The 21,540-nt window shown below is 36.6% G+C and overlaps 2 protein-coding genes across 5 annotated transcripts in view; both read left to right on the forward strand.

Moving 5' to 3' along the window:
- LOC140432574 (uncharacterized) overlaps positions 1 to 21,540 on the forward strand; it is an 84,126-nt gene that overhangs the window by 43,761 nt on the left and 18,825 nt on the right. The window lies entirely within an intron of this gene.
- On the forward strand, positions 14,290 to 14,658 carry LOC140436377 (uncharacterized). Its single transcript, XM_072525131.1, has one exon. It carries the CDS (start codon positions 14,290 to 14,292, stop codon positions 14,656 to 14,658), a length of 369 nt encoding a protein of 122 aa, XP_072381232.1.

A 21,540-nucleotide genomic window follows, 5' to 3' on the forward strand; every position in this document is an offset into this window, starting at 1 on the left:
GTCCATGTCATTGTAATACCTTGATAAATATATAATACCTACATCAATTGGCATACTCAACAGCAAGATGATATCGTAAGCTTGAAAGTCCATATTTTTATTTTAGACAATATTTTACTGATGCTTTATTTGATATAATGGTAGAAAATACAAACTTGTTTGCAGTTCACAATATGAAAAAATTTGCTCCAACAAATGTAGGCGAACTAAAAAAAATTGTTGAAATTCATATACTGATGGGGAATTTACATTATCCACGTATAAAATTTTATTTGAGCCCACAATTACAAGTACCACAAATTTCTGAAAGTATGCCAATAAATCGGTTTTATTCGCTAAGGACACATTTACATTTTGTAAATAACCAAAGAATAAATATTGGTGAAACCGATCAGGATGGCTTTTGGAAGGTACGACCTTTGTATGACATAATTAAATCCAAATGCTTGTCTTTGCCGATCGAAACTGAACTATGCGTAGATGAGCAAATGGTACCCTTTAAAGAACATTTAAATGTTAAGCAGTATGTGGCAAAAAAAGCCAAAACCTTGGGGTATTAAAATTTGTGCCTTGTGTGGTTCCATTGGTTTAATTTATGATTTTTCATTTATCAATGGGCTACAACGGAATTGGACAAAAATCAATTATAAAAGTTTTTGGATTAGCAGCGTCAGTAGTTTTGAAATTATCTGAAAGAATGCAGTACCAAATGTTCAACTTTTTTTCGATAACTACTTTTCCAATTATAATTTATTGCAATTGTTGCTACATAAAAATATTTATGCTACTTGTACAGCAAGACGAGATAGGTTTAGCAATCCGCCTTTGCTGCTTGAAAATGAGATTTCAAAGAAAGGTTGTGAATTTTCGTACCATATGTAAGACGTGATGGAGAAGTTCTCACTCAGTGGTTTGACAATAAAAGTGTTCTCATGGCATCTAATTTTATGTGTAAAGGAAAAGAAGATGAATGTAAACGGTGGGACAAAAATAAGAAACAATATATTTATGTGAAACGACCTGAAGTAATTAAAAAATATAACCAACATATGGGCGGCGTTGATAAATGCGACTTTTTGATAACTTTATACAGAACCTTTATTCGTTCCAGGAAGTGGACACTTCGTATGTTTACACATAGTATTGATATCGCCTGTTCTAATGTCTGGCTGGAATACAGGCAAAAGGCGATTGCTTTAGGTATTCCAGACAAGAAAATATTGGATTTGGTTCATTTTAGGGCATACGTCGCTGAAGTTTTGATAAAATCAGACAACGTATCCTCCAGAAAACGGGGAACTCTTTTGGATACAAAAGAATCGACGCATCTCTGTCACAGAAAAAACAGAAACTAGACCAGTAGCAGAAGTAAAGCTGGACGGATTTGGTCATTTGCCAATTATAGGTGACAAATCCTTTTCTTCTAGGTGCAAATTCCCTAAATATGGTTCTAGAACGAATTTCGTGTGTAAAAAGTGCAATATACACAAATAATCATACAAATAAATAATTAGTTGCAGATATATGATTTTTAATTGTATTTTGTTTTCCAAAGTCGCAAGAGCTACTACAATTTATTCACAATGTGCAATATATTGTACAGGTCGTATACACCGTTTGTTCACAATGTACAATATACTGTACAATTCACATCCCTTAAAAGGGGTAACAGGGAATTATTTTGAGTAGGCCAAAAATTTTAAAAAAATTAAAAGAATATGCCTACCAAATTTCAAATTTTTATCCTAAAAACAAAAATGCATGAGCGAAAGGGTTGAAATGCAGTAACAAGTAACAACTTCTTAGTTTTAGTAACAACTACTGAGTTTTTAAATTAATAATACGATTTTTTAATCAAGATTAGAAGTCAAAGTCTTAATAAAGATAATATAGACGGTTTAGGTTTGATTTGATAGAGCGAACTAGAGCTTGACATAAGTTCGCTCTGAAAAAGCCAAGAAACAGAAATATGTATATCAGCGAATGGTGGTACGCTGTAACGAAATGAAACCTAAACCGTCTATTTTACTTTTATTATTTCACTCTAGTATGGACTATTAGGAAATCGTTTTGCACTAAGGGATTTCTGCCTAGACAAATTGGCATGACGTGGATACAATTATAAATCGCCATGCAAGTGCATTTGACATCTGTTTGTTTTGCAACGTTTAGAAAACACAGATTTAGTCTGAATTCTGATTTTCCGATTTATGTTCTCAGTAATGTAATTGTTTTTATTCAGCGGAAAGTAGTACAAAATCAGTTTGCTAAATATTTTTTAAAAAGTACAGGAGCGTACTGCCTGATCCATAAAAGTAAGTTTAATTACTATAAAACGGATGTCTCGTAAAATGAAAAATATACAATAATGTACTTCTAGATCATTTTCGACGTCTAACAACAAAAGTTAACGGATTTACGAAAATAACGAACATCCAATGGGACTTAGCGGTCAACAATGAACGTCAAGAACACGAAATTCCTGATTATTTCGAAAAAACAAAGATTGAATGCAAACCTGTACATTCACTTTAACGAAATCGAACTGGTGCACAAATATAAATATTTGAGAACAAGCGTTAATAACAACAATGGCATCACAGAAGAAACAAAAACTAGAATTGGAAAGGCTCGAGCTACTTTTGTTAATGAGATTGGTTAGATGCTACATCTTCTCGATACTGCTGTACGGAGTAGAGACTTGGACTTTAAACAAGAGCAATATTGATAAACTAGAGGCCTTCGAAATGTGGATGTACAGAAGAATTTTGAAAATACCTTGGACAGACAAAGTAACAAATAGTGAAGTCTTCGAAGAATGAACAAAGAACGGGCGCTGTTGATCACCATAAAGAGAAGAAAGTTGGAATATTGTTGTGAATTTATTAATTGTTAAGTCTTTAATTTATAATGTCTTGTTCTTATCTTAATTCATTAAAAAGCACAATAACTGATATTTATTTATTTATCACTACATATACAATAATTTATTAGTAGGCGAGCGTAACAACAATATCGCGAGCGCGAATCTTCTTTATTAACTCTCCCTCCATAACCAAAATTCCTCTATAAATATAAAGTCCTGTTATTCGAGAATGAAAACAGTTGTTTCTCGAAACACATCGAACATAGACCGCTGTTTTGCTGAAAGGCCTTCTAGACAGAGCGGCGAATTGTTCTCAGAACCGGTATGGTTAAATCGGCTTGTCTCCAGAAGGTTCGAATTGTTGTTTTTATTATAAAGGGGGACCCATCGTGTGTCAGGTAGGCATTACCTAAAAAATACGTGAATGAATGAAAATATTAGTAATAAATATATTTACGGTTTTGGGTCAGAATTTATCGTAACATTGCCCCCCTCTTAAAAGATTGTTCCTCCTGGAACCTTGTCGGGACTGGAACCGGAACGGTATGCTGGTATCGGCAACTGGACCCTCTTTTACAACTTCCAGTTGTATAAAAATGACAAGGGACGGTTTTCTCTCCGCACCAGTAACTATGCGGATTGCAACAGACTAACACCTGGACTTCGGTGGTTTTAAAGATCTCTTCCACCATATTTCGGATAACCCTCCAATCTAATTGGCGGCACTCCAACTTTGGCATGGCTAACTTTTGCACGTCGGACTCCAGTACCTGCTCTCTCAATTGAATTAAGGCTTCCCATACATCTCGGTAGGTAGGTTGGTCACGGGCAGTGTCTTTTGTTACCAGGTAGAAAAGGTAACGTGATGCATCTTGGAGTTTCAAGGTTTTACCGGGAGCTGGCACTTGGCATTGAAGTTCTGCAACTCGACCAAACTTCCTTCGAAAGACGGATGCCAACCCTGGTGCGTCTTTGATACTGGCCGGGATGGTAAGGGCCAGCGAGTAGTCATCGGGGAGCGCGAGTAGATCTTGCTTTTCTTCAGTGGTAACACCATGTCTCGCTTTACCGGTACCTCCATAGGCACCCATGAATTCCTCAAACGTGAGGTCAGACACATCGTGGATTTGGTTTACTTCCACTTCTTCATCTACGTTGTGGTCACCTTCGAAAGACGCCAACCGCTTATTCGGTAGATGACATCGTTGATCTTCTCCATAATGAGGTATGGACCTTCCCAAAACTGCTGCAATTTGGGAGAACAACCTTTTCGCTTCTTGGGTTTATACAGCCATACTTTGTCGTTCTTCTTAAAGCAACCCTTTTCGGCTTGTGTATCGTACCGTTTCTTCATTCTGTCGCTAGCGATCTGAAGGTGGGAACGGACCAACTCATGTACATCGTCCATTCTTCTTCGTAATTCGATCACATAATCTTCACCTGCTACATCTTCTCCAGGTTTACATCCAAACTCGAGATCACAAGGTAGTCGCATTTCGCGTCCGAATAGGACTTTGGCTGGTGTCTGGCCTGTTGATTCGTTAACAGCAGATCTGTAGGCCATTGTGAAGAACGGAAGGTATTGGTCCCAGTCTCGCTGATGATCGGACACCATCTTTGTCAAATACTTGCCAACTGTCCTATTCATTCGTTCTACCATACCATCCGATTGCGGATGATACGCGGTAGTTCTTGTTTTCTTCATGCCTAGTCTATCACATATTCCTTGGAATAGATCGCTTTCGAAGTTCCGGCCTTGGTCACTATGGATCTCCAAAGGCACTCCAAATCGGCTGATATATTCTTGGATCAACTTATCTGCAACGGTGGCGGCCTTCTGGTCTGGAAGTGCGTAAATCTCGACCCACTTAGTGAAGTAATCCATTACTACCAGCATGTACTTGCCTCCCTTTTCACTTTCTGGAAATGGCCCAGCGATGTCCAAAGCTATTCTTTCAAATGGGCTTCCAACATTATATTGTCTCATAGGAGCTCTCCTTTTTCGGTAAGGCCCGTTACTCGTGGCACAAATAGTACATTTCTTACACCAGTCTTTTACATCGTCGGAACTGTTCATCCAATAAAACCGTTCCCGAATTCGCTGAAGGGTTTTCCTTACACAAAAATGCCCTCCCGATGGACTGTCGTGTAACTGACGAAGTACTTCGGCTATTCTGCTCTTTGGGATCACCAACTGTCTTCTCTTCTCTGAACCGTCATCATTTTCCAGGACTCGTTTGAGCAAGCCATCTTCGATGATAAATGAGTCCCACTGGGCCCAATACGTCTTAACTACTGAGCATAGGTTTGATATTTCCTGCCAAGGTGGTCGACGGTTTTCCTCTTTCCATTTTCGGATTTTCTGTATAACTGGATCTCTCTCTTGTTCTTCCCTTATCTTAGTAGGCGTCCAGTCGTCGTTGACAATCGTCGTTCTTAGCACTGCTGCTTCCTTGGATTCCGTTTTGTTGCAGTGGGAACACTCTGCTGGTCATGGCCTTCTGGAAAGAGAATCAGCATTTCTGTGGCTAACTCCGGCCCGGTGCTCAATCTTAAAATCGTATTCTTGGAGTCGTTCGATCCACCTGGCTATCTGACCCTCTGGATTCTTAAACTGCATCAACCACTTAAGGGCGGCATGGTCGGTTCGGATTAGAAACTTTCTGCCATAGAGGTATTGGTAGAAGTGCTCTACTGATTTAACTACTGCTAGAAGTTCTCTTCTCGTGACGCAATAATTCCGCTCAGGTTTTGAAAGGACTTTACTAAAATATCCGAGGACTCGTTCCTGTCCTCCTTGAATCTGAGACAGCACTCCTCCAATTCCCACGTTACTTGCATCCGTATCTAAGATGAACTCTCCTTCTGGCAGTGGATACCCCAAAATTGGTGCTGTTATTAAATGCTTTTTCAACGTTTCAAAGGCATTTTGGCAGTCTATATCCCAGCGGTATTCTCTTGCTTCCTCTGTAAGTCGCGTTAATGGCTTAGCGATATCTGCAAAGTTCTTAATAAACCTCCGGTAGTAAGTACATAGTCCAAGAAAACTTCTCACTTGATGTTTGTCAGTTGGTTTTGGCCATTCCTTAATGGAATCGATTTTTCCCTTATCCACGGCCACTCCTTCTTTACTGACTATATGACCCAGATAATTGACTTTACCTTGAAATAGCTGGCACTTCTTGGGGTTTAGCATCAATTGGGCAGCTTTAAGTCGATTAAAAACGTTTTCTAAATTCCTCAAATGATCTTCGAATGTCTCCCCCAAGACGATTATGTCATCTAAATAAACCAGGCATGTTTTCCAAGATAACCCTCTCAACACATTTTCCATAAGCCTCTCAAATGTCGCAGGAGCATTACAAAGTCCAAATGACATAACGTTGAATTGCCACAATCCAGATCCTGTGGTGAAGGCTGTCTTTTCTTTATCGACTGGGTCCATTTCTACCTGCCAGTATCCAGACTTCAAATCTAAAGTAGAAAACAATTTACTTCCAGCCAATGTGTCCAATGTGTCATCGATCCGAGGCAGAGGATAACTATCTTTCTTGGTAACGTTGTTCAGCAAACGGTAATCCACACAGAACCTCGTCGTTCCGTCTTTCTTCTTAACCAGGACCACCGGAGAGACCCATGGACTCGTAGAAGGTTCTATCACCCCGTCTTTCTTCATTTCCTGAACAATCGTTTCAGCTTCCTCTCTCTTCGCCTGTGGTAATCGTCGAGCTGTTTGACGAATTGGCTTAGCATTACCAGTATCAATTTTATGCTTAACAACGGTAGTTCTTCCCGTCTTTCCTCCTTTCGGTACGAAAATATCACGATACTGCCGAAGAAATTCCCTTAATTTCCTTTTCTCCATCTGATTTAGAGACTGTCCTGCAACTGCAACCATTTGGTCGAATTTGTCGTTGGAATTATCAGATGTTGTCGCCTGACGAATTATGGATGTCACAGGTACACAAGTTCCTACTTTTGTCTCTTTCTTTATGGTCACTGGGTAGTCGTTGACATTGATAAGTCTCACAGGAATTTCTTTAGCCGAATTCACCAATTCCTTTCCAATTATGATTCCACGGCCAACCTCATCGTCGTGGTTCCAAGGCTCCATCATAACAGGTCTCCCTTCGTCTACAATTCCCTGTAGTCGCGCTACTATGATCGTTTCGCTTCTCGCAGGCACGACTGTATCTTCTGTAATGGCTGCTTGCACAGTGTTGTCATTATGTGGATGGAGAAATACCTCCTCGTTGCCAACTTTGATTACCTTATTCTTAAAATCCAATTGGAATCCATGCATATTCATTACGTCCATTCCTAATATAACATCCTCTTCGATGTCAGCAACTATAACAGTATGGACAAACTTTTCTGCCCCAATTCCCAATTGTACCTGGATTTCTCCATGAATGTTGGCATTTTCACCTGTAGCGGTCCGAAGTCGTAACCTCGTTGGTAACAGTTTCTTTCGGCTGTTTATAACTGTCGGGCGTATAATGGTTCTGGTCGCTCCGGTATCCACCAACAACGTATGCTTTTTACCATTTATGTCTCCATCTACATATACACTATCTTCACGACATTTCAAAGAAGCTATTAGTATGAGAGGGTCTTTGGAAAAGTTCTGGGTCGAAGCTGCCCCCCTAAGGCTGACCCGTTCTAGTTTTCCTGATGGTGAGTTTCTTGATTTGCGTCGTACCTAGGGTGCTTACAGGAGTTTCGTACGTGTCCTATTTCGCCACAATTCCAGCATCTGATGGTCTTCGTTTTCTTGTATGTCATGCTTTTCATCATATTAACGAGCTGGTCAAGTTTATCTTCATCTCCTTCCTCTTTTACAGTCCTAACTTTACTGTACCCGCCAGAGGCCTGCGTAGCTGACTGGTATTCGAGGGCGGCGGATAGGACATCAACCAGCGTCTTGTGACGAGCTAATCGCAGTGTTCTCTGCATTTCATGATCACGAAGACCATCAATAAACGTTTGAACGGCCAATTTTTCCATCATGTCTTCGGGAGCTGTTGGATAAGCATATCGTACTAATCTGGCAATATCTACCTCATATTCTTGAAGAGCCTCATCTTTCTTCTGTCTACGATTTTTAAGCTGTGACTGATATACATGCTCCAAATGTTCGTGGCCATATCGCATATTTAACCTCTTCTTCAGTTGTTCGAAATCATCGGTCTCCTCTACGGCTATGGTCTGAAGCACATCTAAGGCATCTCCTCGAAGGGCGATAGTCAGGTTTACAGCCTTTTCTTTTTCAGACCATCCATTTGCTCTTGCGGCTGATTCGAACTGTTTCATGTAGTTGTTCCATGATGATTTTCCGTCGAAAGTTGGGACTTTAACATGAATAGAACCTCCACTTCCTTCAAATTTCGGCCGTGTCTCCAACTTAAATTTCGTCTCGTCTTCTTTTATCTCCACTGTAATCGGATTGTTACCTCTCTCTGCTGTCCCTGTTTCCTCCATCTTCTTTTCCATCTCTTTCCATATCTTTTCTTCGAAGGCTAACATATCGGCAGCAACTTGGTTTTTTAATGAAGATATTCTATCGTCCAGGGCAGACATCTCAGAAGTGACTTTAGAGATTTCCGAAGAGATGTTAGCAGAGACTTTGCTTTCCAGCGAAGAAATCTCGTTAGAAACTTTGTCTTCCAACGAAGCGATGTCGCCGGAAACTTTGGCTACATCACCAGAAACTTTGGCTACATCAGAAGAAACTTTCGAAATATCGTCAGAAACTTTGTTCTCTAATGATGCGATGTCACCAGAAATTTTCGAAATCGACGAGAGGACAGCATCATGTTTGTCTTCAAATATATAAGTCTCTGGATCTAGTCCTTCTTCTAGCAAAGCGTTCTTTAGTCGTTGGACTAACTCAGCCTTTTTTCCGGTAGAAGCTAATTCTCTGTCTTCTAGATGTCTTCTTAAATTAGTCACTGTCAGCTCATAAATCGTCGTCATTTTCACAATTTATTTTATATTCACTTGTATTATTATTATAAGTCTAATTTATGTTCGATCTCACTTCTGGCACCATTTGTTGTGAATTTATTAATTGTTAAGTCTTTAATTTATAATGTCTTGTTCTTATCTTAATTCATTAAAAAGCACAATAACTGATATTTATTTATTTATCACTACATATACAATAATTTATTAGTAGGCGAGCGTAACAACAATATCGCGAGCGCGAATCTTCTTTATTAACTCTCCCTCCATAACCAAAATTCCTCTATAAATATAAAGTCCTGTTATTCGAGAATGAAAACAGTTGTTTCTCGAAACACATCGAACATAGACCGCTGTTTTGCTGAAAGGCCTTCTAGACAGAGCGGCGAATTGTTCTCAGAACCGGTATGGTTAAATCGGCTTGTCTCCAGAAGGTTCGAATTGTTGTTTTTATTATAAAGGGGGACCCATCGTGTGTCAGGTAGGCATTACCTAAAAAATACGTGAATGAATGAAAATATTAGTAATAAATATATTTACGGTTTTGGGTCAGAATTTATCGTAACAATATTTTGGTCATGTGATGAGAAGAAAAAAGTACCGATTGCTCCAATTAATTATCCAAAGAAAGATTCTCCCCAAACGAAGCGTGGGGAGGCGACGTATATCTTTGCTGCGCAATTTAAGAGACTGGTTCCAATGCACATCTAACCAATTATTTAGAGCAACAGCTTCAAAGATACGAATAGCAATGATGATTGCCAAACTCCGTAGCGGAGAGAGCACTTGAAGAAGAAGAATGTGACTTAGCGAAACTTTAATATTTACTACACGGGTAATAACAGCTCTTAATACAGAAATACTAGATAATAGAGTCTGAATAATCGAACTACACGTTAAAACTGCAGTCAAGTTCTTCTTGACACAATGATATTGCCAAATATCTGGGTGGACCCTTTTACGTGGCCAATCTTGTATATACAGTATATAGAAATTTGATTCATCTCGAAAAGTGCTGTTTAAGTAAAAATTCAATAATCAGCATCAAAAAACACTTTTTTTCCATGACTAGTTACAAAATTGGTAGTAGGAGGTAATTTTTTTTAAATGTTGGCCATTCATCTCTTATAGTATTTCATATCGAGCTCTGGTTCTATAACATACCATTTGTTATTTGTTAATAATTTAGAAATATATATAAATATTTTATTTATATACTGATAACTAGATCAAGTTTTTGCAAACAATAAATAACTAGCAATATGTATATTTGCTAATATCGGTTTATGTAATTAGACTAAATACATTTTCAGTGCGTGATTTAAGAGTAGAAAGCAAATTTTGTAAAGATTAATCTTATTGGCATGTAGATTGTATTAAATATAATTTATAATATTCGAACTGTTGTGCTTAATCAATATTACAAACGAACACAATATATTTATCAATATCGAAGTTGTTTGAGGATGTAGACATATAGAGCGCTATATTATATGTATCTTTATTTAGAGCAAATTTATGTCAACATTCATCGGCTTAGTGACACAAAAATGTATCTCGAAAATAACTACTTTTCGGGAGAGCTTATTTAAGGTTTTTAAAAAAATGATTTACATTTTGTAATGACCTATAGTTCATTCTGAACTTTTTTGTTCCGAATTATTAATCTTAGAAATGTATTCTTTACGGTTATACAATCATACGCAACAATGGAAAAATTGTGTTTTCAAAATATCAACAATTAGATAAAGTAGCAGAGATACATTTTTGTGTCCCTAACTGAAAAGTCTATTATTATAAAGACTTTGTTTTGGGTAGGTCAACGTTTATTTTAACGCATAACTTTTTTGAATCTATCTTTTAAGCATTTGTGATAGTAGACTATTAAATTTTCAGGTATTCTATTACTAAAAGGTACTCTTACCTTAAGTCAGTAGGAAACACCGTTTTCTAGAAAAATCAAGTAATCAAAAAGAAGCAAAAAATCAAGTTTAAACAAAATTTTATTTAAAGGGTTTTAAAAACAAACTATTTACTACGATGGATATGATAGTATCAAGGAGTCCAATAAATAATGAACAACTAACTCTTGGTGGACAGCAAATAGAGAGAGTGACAAAATATAAATATCTGGGAGCTTACATCAACACAGAATTAGATCCAGACCAAGAGATCCGGGTACGAATAGAAATGGCAAGGGCAGCGTTCTTAAAATTCAAACAATTGTTCTGTGACAAAAATCTGAATACTGCGCTGAGACTGAGGTTTGTTGAATATTACGTCTGGTCGCAACTATTGTACGGTGTAGAAACATGGACACTAAAAGCGCAAATAGTTAATAAGATTGAAGCCTTTGAACTTTGAATATACCGGAGAATGTTAAGAATTCCATGGACTGCCAGGGTCACCAATGAGGAAGTGCTGAGAAGGATGGGTCGAGACAAAAAATTGTTGAGAACGATAAAAGTACGCAAGACTGCATACCTTGGACACATACTAAGAAATAATAAATATAGTCTTCTGCAGGTCATCATGCAGGGTAGAGTCGATGGCAAAAAGGGAATAGGTAGAAAGAGGAAGTCATGGCTGCGAAATATTCGAGACTGGACAAACATGACTGTAGACGAATTATTCCACGTTGCAAAAGACAGAGAAGCTTTTAAAAATGTGGTCGCCAACCTCCGTTAATGAGCTGTCAATGTTAAATACCTAAGTGGGATTACGATTGGGAAAATTTTTAGGGTATCTACGTTGTGATGCTCGAGCGTTACACCTCATTTCGACCTAAACTAAAGCATATCAGTATTAAAAACAGTTTTTGTTGAATTGAAATTATTATATTTGAATGCCATAAAGTACAAAACTAGCGTTCTGGAGATATTTGAAAAAAAATAATTACAAGGCGCCATCTTTAAAGAGCTATAGCTTCCTTAGGAAGCATTTTTTGACTAAGTGAATTGGGCTAAATCATCTTAAAATTATCTGAGGAACCTGCGGTCCTTGTTTGTCAGAGGTGTTTCGGGACACCCTGTATTACAAAACTTGTATCAACTGGGGTGGCTTCTTGTCCTATCATGTTCATTGCTTACTATTCTCCTTCATTCATGCCTATTTGTAGCTCTTTCTTTCCAAACCATCAATATCCTTATTTCTAGGATCTTCTTGTATGCTGTTAAACCATCTTTGTCTGGGTCGTCCTTTCCTTCTTTTCGTGATTGGGCCCTGTTTTAGAATCATCTTTGGCATCCTCTTCCTTTCTATTCATATCACGTTCTCTATCCATCTCACCCTCTGTGCTTTTATGAAGCGACTGATGCTTGGTTCGTTATACATTTTCTCAAGCTCCCTGTTTGTTCATGGCACCCAACCTTCCACCATGCTTTTGCCTCCATATAAATAACCCTGAGCATTTCTCTTTCCCATCTTTCCAATTTCTCCGTATTTGCTTTTTTCATGATTCATACTTCACTATCATACGTCACTGTGGACTTTTTGTGGACACTCTGTTTTATATATTCCTACTTTGTTTTTCTCGATACATATTTGGATTTCATCAGTGATCTTAGGCTTCTTATCTTTTTATTTCTCTTTGCCAATCTGGCATTCAGTCCCTATTCTTCCTGACCTTTCTCTTCTATAATAATCCCCAGATAAGCAAAATTGACCACTGTCTTGTTTTTATATTCCCTTGATTCATTAGATATAAAATTAAACTGCCCCTCTTATTTTCCCCACTTTAACGTTATTTCCGTATGCCCTATGTCTTCAGATAGTCGGGCAAATACAAACTCAAACAGGGAAAGCCAGCGAATGTGTCCCGCTATTTCTACTACTCTAGTGTCAGCTGCAAAAAACGCCACCTATTTTGGTAGCTTTAAACGCAAACAACTGTCGTTTTCTGTCTTTTTGAGCTGTACGAAATGTACATTGTGTTGACGTTTCTATTTCCACTACAGATTATTTAAGAATTTTGTTAAAACAAAGGTATAACCGCCAAAGTTGTTAACCTCGTCAACAACGTTATAAGTAGTTTATTAGTTAAGTTAGGAATATCATCGCTAAATCGTGAACTGAGTTTCAATCGAGAATAGGAACGTAAAAGTGAATATGTTCGAGATGCATTGAACCAATTAATTCGAGCGGATGTACCAGTGTTGAAACTACAATAGAAAGAAGTTCACGATAAGCTAATAAATCTTTCTGCCGAAGCTCTTCAAGCTGTCGACAAATTTTTCGTTTCTGCCCAATTTTTCCCATTTTATCTTAACGAAGGTGGAGCGCATTAATAAAATGTTCCAAAATAACATCGCTAAACACAGAAATCAGAATTAGTTAAGTGAAAAGATAATTTGAGCAGCAAAAATCAAGAATACGGATTAATTTACCTCAATAATGCAAAATAAAATCGTTAGTATACCACATTCCTTCAGGTCTATTGACTGTGTAACAAACGAAAACGTGTGCGAAAAAAAGAAGACATCTGAACCAACTAAAACTATATAACGGGATGCGTTTGATGGTGTGAAAAGATAAGGAAGTTGTCATTCTGAGAATTCCGATAATACCAACCGATATGTCATTCGAATTTAAACAATTTTTTTGCAAGGTCCATCCTTAAATGGTTGTATATGTATACTAAATATAGAAAATAATTGTTTCTGTCATGGTCAATTTTATTTTATGTTGACGAGTAGGCAAACCATCCACTTTCTTCATTCTCGCGCCTCGCAACACAACGAAAAATATAGTATACCACAAGATCCTTCAATAAAAATAATCAACACGAATGCAATCCATTCAGCTAATGGCTACTTTGTTGCGAAGTAAGTTAGCTCCTTTTTGAGTTTTTATTCAACTTAATTAACGTTTATAGCGGGTAGCGGGTAGGAACTCCGTTGGAGTTTCTTGGATTCTATTGGATAGTCCTATCAGGGAAAGTGAATCAATCCTTGTCCCCCGCAGATTCCAGGAGCTTCTTGACCCGGGAAGCTAGCACCTGCTAAGGGTCCCTTGTCCAGGGTCACGGATGAAGTCCAGAACGGCATTTAAGGCGACGAAGAATACTTCCGGTACGGCGAAGATGGTGGAGCTGGCAACCCTTGATTTTAGGGGTAGTATAAGATCACAAACCTAGAAGCGTCTGACCCGGAGCGGGCGGCTTCAAACAGCGTCGGTACTCACAATGTGCGGCTGAATTAAAAACTCACCAACCCGCCTTGTCAGCGTGGTGTTTCAAGGCAAATACCTCCCAACAAAAGTCAGATTTTTAAACAAAAATGGATGTACCCCAGGTGAGAATAGCGAGAAATCGAAACGCTCACACTGATTTATCAGTCTGTCCCAAGGATTCTGGGGGGGGGGGGCAAAAAACTGACGCACAAAAGACGAAAAAACCTTTAACACTCTTTATCTGTACCTACAATGCCAGAACATTATTATCTAAAGAAAAATTCACTGAAATGGAAATCGAGATGTCAAAAGTAAAATGGGATATCATTAGAGTCAGTGAAGTAAGACGACATGGAGAAAACCTGACAACACTAAAATCAGGGCATATATTTTACAGTATAGATAGTGAAACCGAATCAATCGGGAGAGTCGGTTTCTTTATACACAACAGACTTGCAGATGACATAGTAATTACAAGAAGTATATCCACAGGAGTAGCCTATTTAATCGTAAAGCTAAACCAAAGGTATAAAATAAAGATTATTCAGGTATACGCACCAACAACGAACCATCCGGATGAGGAGATTGAAGACTTCTACGATGACATCACTGCGGCACTGAAGAAAACACCAACCAATATACACGATTATAAGCGATGACTTTAACGCAAAAATCGGTCTAAAGCAGGATGAACAGGAAACAGCACTAGGTAAATTTGGATCCAAAGGCAGAAACGAACGTGGACAAACACTACTAGAATTTCTATTACAACAAAATCTATACCAGGTGAATAGTTTCTTCTCTAAAGAAGATCACAGAAGATGGACGTGGAAAAGCCCAGATGGTAAGATCAAAAACGAGATAGACTACATAATTACTGACAAAAAATATATATTCAACGATGTCACAGTCCTTAATAGCTTTACCACAGGCAGCGATCATAGAATGGTAAGAGCCAAACTAAAATTAGACTTAATAACAGAAAGATCCAAAAGGATTAGGAAGAAAGCCAACCCAATATGGAACGACCCAACGAATTTAAATGAATATCAAGGCAATATCAATAAAATCCTACAACAAAATGAATTCATGAATAATGTAAATGCCTTAAACGAAAATTTCGTAGAAGCTATTCGAGAGGCTCAAGTAAAATGCCCCCTAAAAGACGCCAAGACGAAAAAATAAACATTTGTAGAAACAATAGTAGAATAGATTACCGGCTCACAAAGTTAGTACAAACAATATACCAAAACGCCACAATGCGTGTAAAACTACATGATACCACCAGAGATATTCATATTAAGCGAGGTGTGAGACAGGGCTACACTCTCTCACCTAAATTATATATAACGGTCCTCGAATTCGCCTTTAAAATGCTAAAGTGGGAAAATAGAGGAATAAAAATAGATGGAGAAATGCTCAATCATCTGCGTTTTGCCGACGATATAGTACTTATTACCGAAGATCTGGATGAAGCACAACAAATGGTACAAGAACTAGAAAACCTATCTTCAACAATAGGTCTAAAAACGAACAGCAGTAAGACCAAATTTATGACAAATTTAGTTCCCAGCGAACACCCAATCATACAGAATCAAGTGGTAAAATTGACAGAAAAGTACATATATCTTGGTCATGAAATCAGAATAGGCAAGGACAACCAGACCTGCGAATTTCAACTACGAATAACACTTGCTTGGGCGCCGTATGGTTCCCTAAGAGACAGCTTTAAGAGCAAAATCCCGATAGCTATGAAACGGAAGATATTTGTCCAATGCGTTCTTCCTATTATAACATACGGAGCAGAAACTCTCACGCTCACAAAAACAACAGCACTAAAAATGCGAGTGGAACAAAGGCGCATGGAAAGATGAATTCTCGGCGTGACAAAAAAAGACAAAATAAGGAATCAAGACTTAAGGAAAAAAACAGGTATCAGTGATGTCAAACGTATAGCCAAGCTGAAATGGAATTGGGCAGGTCACATAGCGAGACTGAAAGACACAAGATGGACGAGAAAACTAATTGACTGGCGCCCACAAGAAGACAAACACAGCAGAGGACGACCACCAACACGCTGGATGGACGACATTAGACGAATATCCAAAAAATGGCAACAAGAAACACAGAACCGTGGAGAGTGGCGAAAAATGGGAGAGACCTATGCCCAGCAGTGGACAGAAGAGGTTACATGATGATGATGATGATGAACGTTTATAATATATACTTAATATATAAAAGGTAATAGAACTCAGTTCGCAGGGTCAGCTAGTATAAATATAAATGACAGCCTGTCAATCTGGAAGTTAACTTTAAATAACGACTTTTGTTCTACCAGTAAAAATATTTAAACGTTTTAATTATGTTTACTCTAAGCAGTTCCCTTTTAAAACCCTATGGCATCAGTATTTATGTTGGAGCTTAAATACTTTACTTTTTGGCAGATCCTAAATATGCGTCATAAAATTTTACTATCGAATATAAAAAGGGGGAGATTGGTATATCAGCTACAACAATTTCGATAATACAGCGCTATATGCAACCATAATAGACATTTTTTTGCAATATATGGTTATCTGAAAATGATAAAAGTTCACGAAGTTTAGCAATATACGCGATACGTTGTTTCATGTTGTTTCCTCAATTTTATGTAGTGTCTCTAAAGATAATTAAGATGTGACAAAATTTTCACTATATTATTAAATTGAGATTTTAGTATATAAAAATATACTTCTTTTGTATATATCGCAAATTTAAAAATATTTTTTGATTAAAATTAATGTGCCTCCACTTCTTATGGTCTTTGGCATCGAAACAATAAAGGTGACAATAGAGTATTATGGTTATTATTTGAAAATCATATAAAAATCAATTATCTTTTTGTTTGTAATTTAGTTTTTGCTTAATTACTCCATTTTCATCACTTCTGTTCATATGTTTTTCTTCTATTTTGTTTTGTATTCGTTTATCTTTTTATTGGTCGACTAGATATTCTTTCAGTACATTTAGTCTTCTTAGAAATCTCATTTCGCTAGGTTGGATTCTAGCTGGGTCAAGCCTAACTTGAAATTCACTTATTTCTTAATATTTTATGAAATATTTTTTTTACAAATTCGATTGATCGTAAGTTCTCCTTATTTGTTTTATTCAACTTTTTCTTAAGGATTATTCAATCCTTAAAGGATTATATTTGTAAAAATATTAATAGCTAGATGTTAACCTTCGGAGTAAATGTAGTGTCTAAGGCATATTCTACGAGAACATCTGAGACCTCTACTTCGGTGTAAAGCGGTATTTCACGTTTGTTTATTTAATTTAATTTACGCATCGATCTTGAAGTGTGCACTCCTATCAGATAACGAAGTAGATGACGTTGAGAGCTAGATGAAAGCAATAGTGACGGGATTGATAATGACCGTTGTGAGTCGGAAGCCGATGAAGGTATTAATTACTGAACTCGAGAACGAGGAAGTTTTAGCGACATTTTCTCAAAATACAGATAGTAAATGATCTAATGTGTCTGATGTTATATGCAAAGGACGAGCATGGCGTTATTTAGCTCCAAAAATGGGTGAGATATTGGCATGTAATTTAGTACAGAAAAATATAGGTCTCACTACGAAAAGTCAAAATATTGAGACATGAATGGATGCCTTCAATTTATTTTTTTCTGATAGTATAATGTCAAGGATTCTTGAGTATACCAATAAGAGAGCTATTGAGTTCGTAGCTGCGTATAACAGTAAAAACGAGAAAAAAATAAATGACTGGATTGAAGTTGATCTAGTCAAAATGCGTGCTTTCTTTGATATACTTATATTATGTGGAAGATTTAGAGAATCTCATGAGAAGGTGCATAATTTATGGTCCAATATAAATAATGCATGTACGAGCTAAGTCGGGATAGATTTATAAGTATTTTGAAGTATATTCGCTTTGATTCTCCTTTGAAGCTCCTATTCGAGAAATCGCTAATCTATTTGCGCTAAGTTTTAGGGAATCATATAAACTATCTGCTTTTGATACCATCGACTTATCAACTTATAGATGTTAGGGGACGTTGTCCATTTCTGATTTATATGCCAAGTAAACCGAAGAAATACGGTATAAAGGCTTGGACCTTATGTGACGATGAAAATTTTATTGCTGCAACTTTGACATATATACTGGAAAGTTTGGTGATCAATCTGAACGTAACCAAGGCCCAAGAGTTGTCAAAACACTTGCAGAACATTGGTATAGGTCTGGCCGAAATATTAAAACTGACATTTTTTTGTACTGAAATTTCTTTATCTGAAGAACTCTTATCCAAAAATTTAACTCTTTTGGGTACTATTAGAAAAAATAGAAAGAGTTTGCCCAAATCATTGCTTGAAATGACAGATCGTTCACTGTATTCTTCAAAATTTTTGTTCACTAGAAACATTACTTTAGTTTCATATGTAACCAAACCTAACAAATTTCTGATAAAGACCAAAAGTTTAAACCAAAGATTATTTTGGATTACAACGAAACCAAAAGTGGAGTTGATATTTTAGATAAATTGATCGGAGAATACACCTGCAAAAGAGCATCAAAAAGATGGCCCCTACGTATTTTTTTAACTTTTTGGATATTGCATGCTACAATGCTTTCGTTTTATGGAATATGGAAAATCCTGAATGGAACACCCAAGTAAACATAAAAAATCGCAGAAAACTATTTGTGGAGGACCCTTATAAATAAAATGAGAATGGGTCACGCTTGACCCATCATCGTAATCTAAGTAAGTTAAATAATCTCCGTAATCTGAAGGTTAATGGTTATTACTTAATAAAGGTTAAAACTATACAACGGATCTTATAGTTTAGAAGGAAACCTGCACTTTTTAAACAGTGCAGTGGTTTTAAAACCATCGCGTATTTTAATAATCCTGGTAGATGACAGCACAAATTTAGTGAATTACACGACGATGATTGTTCGATACGAATAATTCGGCGATTGGTGGTCGGTATTCTGTGGTAGTGCGTTTTGGTTGTTAAGTCTAAAGTGACTGTGAATAATAGTGAAAGTAAAAAAATAGATGTAAATAATATGCCTTCGACATCTAAAAAGGCTAAATATGAACATAAACGTAAACTGGACACTGTTCAATTACATTCATTATTAGAAGCATATGACGATGATGATGTAATGAATAGTGGAAGTGACTCTGAGTGGCAAGATAATAGAGGTATTATTGAAAGCTGTGATAAAGTTCTTGACAATGATTTAATGGAAATTCAAAATTTGATTCAACTGCCTAAGCAACAAAATTACTAACATTATATGGTCTACAGAAGTAGATACAAATGAAGATGATCCTACAAACTTTAACCTGATAGGCAATACCGAATTTTCCGAAATGATTATTCTAAATAAAATGTATATGCTGTCGAAATACTTACACGAAGTCATTCGGAAACGTCTAGAATTGCCTCTTGGAAATAGGTAACACAAGCAGAATTTAAAATTTTTCTTGGACTGTTATTTTATATGAATACAATTAAGTTAAACCATCTGAATGACTACTAGAAAACCAGTCATCTGTTCAGTTTTCAAATTTTTTCAAGATATATGAATCGCAATAGTTTTATTTTAATTTTACGTGTTTTGCACTTTAATGACAATACAGAAATCTCTCGGAGAAAGCTGGTCCCCATTGGTCGATATCTTTAATAATAGAATGCATATTAGTTATTATCCAAAAAGAGAAATAAGCGTAGATGAATCTTTAGTTACCGAGGGCCGAAAGTCCCTAAGAATAAACAAAAAGTATTTTTGAATGAGATATTTGAAATTAAAAATCACACTAAATTTTCTCTTTTTTTCACCCCTTTAACTTATTAAAATAAACATTATAGAAGTTTTCAGGGACTTTCGGCCCTCAGTAATAATGTATTCTTTCATTCTTTGTTTAAATTTTTCAAAAATATTTATTAGTTTTTTTAGGATTCGAAAAAAATGAATGCATTTAAAAAGCATTGGCCCGTAATTTTGCGCCTACGCTCTTTGTAGCTGTATTTCTGTCATAGTAATGCTTGTACAATTTTCTTTTATTATCCAATTTATTCTTTTCATTTTTTAGGTCTACCTGTTCTGGTAAATATTTTTCTTGTAAAACTGGAAGTTTGCCTCTAAGTCTACGACTATTCAAGAGTTGTGCTGGGGATTTGTCTTATCCTAATAGTGGTGTGTTCCTATATTCTAATAAGACTAACTGAAGATCTTTAAAGTTCCTTAAAATATTTTTAGCTATCTGGACAGCTCGTTCTGCCTGCCCATTTGCTCTAGGATAACTAGGGCTAGATGTCACTATTTAAAGTTCCATTTCTTAGAGAATTCTCGACATCCCTTAGAGCAAAAAGGCCTTTTATCAGATACGACTTCCAAATGAATCCCATGAGTGGCAAACATTGTTAAACGAATTTATTATTGACTGGGATGTTTTGGACTGCAACAGAACAATATCAATCCACTTTGTAAGATAATTCATTACAATTAAATAAGATGCTCCTCCAAATTCACAAATATCAGCCGCTAGCATTTGAAATGGCAGTTCTGGAATTTCTCCTAGTATTAACGGCTCTTTAAGATTATTTCTCTGATATTTCTCACAATCAACACAATTTCTAACCAAATCCACTATGTCCTTATTCATATTTGACCAGAACAATACCTGTCTCGCTCTTTGCTGTGTTTTTGTAACCTCAAAGTGTGTTTTATGAAGCAACTTTAACATCCAATGCCGCAAAGAATCCGGAACTATGACTCTGTCCGTATAAAACATCAAATCATTTAATGAGTAAACGTCATGCCTAATATTAAAATAATCTTTTACTATGTAAGTTACCCTCGATGCACATGACGGCCACCCTGTTTCACAAAAATCTCTAATTATTTGAAGCTTCCTATCCTGTTTAGTTTCAGCTATAAATTCCTCTCTCCTTTCTTCTGTTATATTTAATGTATGAACTATTTACGTTACAAAAGCATCATCCTCTACCTTTTCCTTCAAATGATAATGGTTGAGGTATTCTTAACTCCATATTGTTTTAATTCTAAAAACTTCTTGTTTTCATTGATTTTGGAAGCAACAGGCTCCATTATCCACATGACTGCGCCATGTAATAATGTTTAATACGGACTGTTGTACATTTTTATTATTATTACTTCTAAAGTGCTTAACCTCTATCTATGCCATGAGACCTTGTGTCGCCTGTCCCATGTCATAGTCCTGTCAGGACTTTACATTTATAAGCTATTCAGTCTTATGACAGATATTCGTTTAATTTTTTTATCTCTCATTTAATGTCTATATTTTTTTAGTTATTTTTCATGCAGTTTTTAATTTAAACCTGCTTATAGTAAATATACGATGACTAGAAACGAACGTGACGACGCCATCTTGTGGCGCTAATTCCGTGACGCTCGCCTCACCATTTTACTATAGAAAAAAAAGTAACACAACGCAATATAAAAGCTTCACTTCAAAAAGGCACAAAAAACGGCGAAAGGTGTAA

This window comes from Diabrotica undecimpunctata, chromosome 1 (genome assembly GCF_040954645.1).
Source record: "Diabrotica undecimpunctata isolate CICGRU chromosome 1, icDiaUnde3, whole genome shotgun sequence".
Taxonomy (NCBI): Eukaryota; Metazoa; Arthropoda; class Insecta; order Coleoptera; family Chrysomelidae; genus Diabrotica; species Diabrotica undecimpunctata.